The sequence below is a fragment of the Atta colombica genome, unplaced genomic scaffold, assembly GCF_001594045.1.
Source record: "Atta colombica isolate Treedump-2 unplaced genomic scaffold, Acol1.0 scaffold239, whole genome shotgun sequence".
Classification (NCBI taxonomy): domain Eukaryota; kingdom Metazoa; phylum Arthropoda; class Insecta; order Hymenoptera; family Formicidae; genus Atta; species Atta colombica.
Window position 1 is genome coordinate 70,685 of NW_017259337.1, and position 2,779 is coordinate 73,463.

The 2,779-nt window shown below is 26.4% G+C and overlaps 1 protein-coding gene across 1 annotated transcript in view; it reads left to right on the forward strand.

Annotated features, from left to right (window-relative positions):
• LOC108688807 (ketohexokinase-like) overlaps positions 1-2,358 on the forward strand; it is a 3,693-nt gene extending 1,335 nt beyond the window's left edge. Inside the window, exons 2-4 of the mRNA XM_018195227.1 lie at positions 1,182-1,503; positions 1,568-1,821; positions 1,917-2,358. Coding sequence (XP_018050716.1) covers positions 1,182-1,503; positions 1,568-1,821; positions 1,917-2,358 — 1,018 coding nt within the window. The remainder of the gene's footprint in view (positions 1-1,181; positions 1,504-1,567; positions 1,822-1,916) is intronic.
• Positions 2,359-2,779: the final 421 nt, after the last annotated feature.

The window sequence follows — 2,779 nt, forward strand, 5'->3', positions numbered from 1 at the left end:
AACGCAGTTGTTGGAGAGTGATCAGAAAATAATGTTAATCAGTGTAAATATTGATAGCATGTATTTCCATACAGACGTCTGTTATTTTAACATTATTTTTTTATCACGCTCCAACAACTGCGTTATACTCTTATGTACCCGTTTTCCTAGGAATTTTATTATTGAAGAATTTTATTTCTCATAAAGAAATTGTCAAAATTTCCATTATTATTAAATATTTATTTGAATACTGCCAATTAAACATTTATTTACTAAATAAATATTTAATAAATAAATATTTACTTAATAAAAAGAAGTTCAATCAAATTATTGTTTTTTGTATCAAATAAAGATATTTTTATATTTAATAAATATTACTTGGTATTATTCAAATAAATATTTATTAAAATTTAGGATATTTTTTTCTCAGTGCGTGTACATACAAAAATATGGTCAAAGTTCAAAACTATTGATTAGTATATGTTTCTGATAACAAAAACTGTTGATATCGCAATTAAATTCATCTATTATAGATTGAATATCAATGAAATACCGTTGCTCAGTCCACGTGCGATTTATACAGTGTCCCGAAAGTTTTTTCCAATCGCTTTTGTGTAGATAGAGCGGACTAAACTGAGTCGAAAAGTCCTCTATCATTTTGCAATTTTCGCAATAGTTAACAAGATATTAATTACTAAAAATTACCAAATATTGATCTTGAATAATTTTTTATTTAAAAATTTCTGTCTTTACAGAAAAGCTGCAAGAGACAAAAATCATTTATTTTCTTCTCATAAAGTTCTGAGAATTCTTTTAAAATTTTTTCAGAATTTTTTAATACCGTATTTTCTCATGTTGATAAAAATAGGAAAATGCAGTAAAAATTTAATAAAAAATTCTGAAAAAGTTCTTAGAATTCTATAAGAAAAAATAAATGATATGATTTGTCTCTTGCAGTTTTTCTGTAAAGTGATGATGGTACATTGCCTAAGAAATATTACTTTTAATCGTTATGTTTTATTTTAGAGAATTTAAATAAATCAATAACATTCTAATTTATTAAAGTTTTGCGAAAGTTTTCTAATTGTTTTCGATTCTTTTGATTCGTATAAATTGTTTGAAAAGATAACTTATAATATGCAAGTTTTTGCGGATTTTTAATTTAGACATTTCTAATTTCTTGTTATAAACATAATTTTCAGATCTACTAGTTACAGATGGCAAAGAGGGGGCAATGCATCCAATACTTGTACTGTACTATCATTAATAGGACAACCGTGTGAGCTTTTGGCATGCTTGAGCGCAGACGAACATATCAATTTTCTGCAAAACGATCTGCGCAAGTATAAAATCGACTATTCCCATTGTCCTATGATAAATGACGTTGGATGCCCCGTCTCAAGTATTATATTGAGTTCGGACACTGGATCTCGCACAATTGTTTATCATAATTGTTTACCCGAATTGACGTTAAAGAATTTCGAGCAACTTAATTTAGAGGAATATAGTTGGATTCATTTTGAGGTTTGTCTTATAATATATAGGAAATTATATTGTATGAAACATGTGAATTGTTTCCTATTTTTAGGGAAGGCATATAGATGTAGTGTTACTTATGATACAGCGTATAGATAATTACAATAATTCATTAAATTGTGATTTCGTTACCAAAAATCGCATGCCAATTACAATTAGTGTAGAATTAGAAAGTCCCAGATCAGGTTCCGAATTATTGAATCTATTGTCATACGTTGACGTAGCATTTATAGCAAAAGAATTCGCTGAGTATCTAGGTTTCAGTAATATGGACGAAGTGATACATAATATCGGCCAAGATTCTAAGTAAGGAAATATACCAATTACTTTAATATTTGTATAAATATAAAAGTGAACATATAATATTGTACTATACATATAAGAGATTAATCTCCTTTTAGAGGAGCTATTATTTGTGCTTGGTCGGAGGAAGGTGCAATCGCTCGTACTCCATGCGGCTCAATAGTACAATCGCCAGCTTTCCCACCTCGAAAGGTAATCGATACTTTAGGTGCAGGTGATACATTTAATGCTGCTGCTCTGTATTATTTGAACAAAAGCAAAGTTAAATTTATGCACAAATATAAAGAAGAAGCTTGTACGAATGATAATCAAATGAAGGAAGTCTCTGATAATAATACTGCAAATAAACGAGATGTTAAGGAAAATTTAGATATAAGAAGTTCAGAGTATAATCGAGCAAAATTTATTAATGAAACAGTTCTACAACAGGCTATTAAATTTGCATGCTGCATTGCTGGTGCAAAAGTAGGATTGAGAGGATACGATTGCCTTGATATAATTTCTAATGATATTTTACGATCGAATTTTTTAGAAAATTAGCAGAATATATTTTTGAGGTTTTTAATTTAGGCTTATAAACAACAGCATTATATTATATATATTTTATATATGTTATATATATATATATAACATTGTATATTATACATATATTGTATTATTTATATATCATTGTATTTTACTTTATATATTTTAAATATTTCATATTTAATACATTTGTTATAATATAAAATATTACATATACACATATAATAAACATATATTTAAATAAACATATAGTTAAAATCAATTTTCATATACCTCTTATATATTTTCTAATCGTCTGGTTTGATAGAGATAAAAAATTTTGATAAAGAATCTTGTATGTATTCTATTGCTACATTAGGTAACTGTCTGAAAAAAAAAATATTTTTATCATAAATGTAAAATAATAATTAAATAATATTAAATTATAATATTGAAT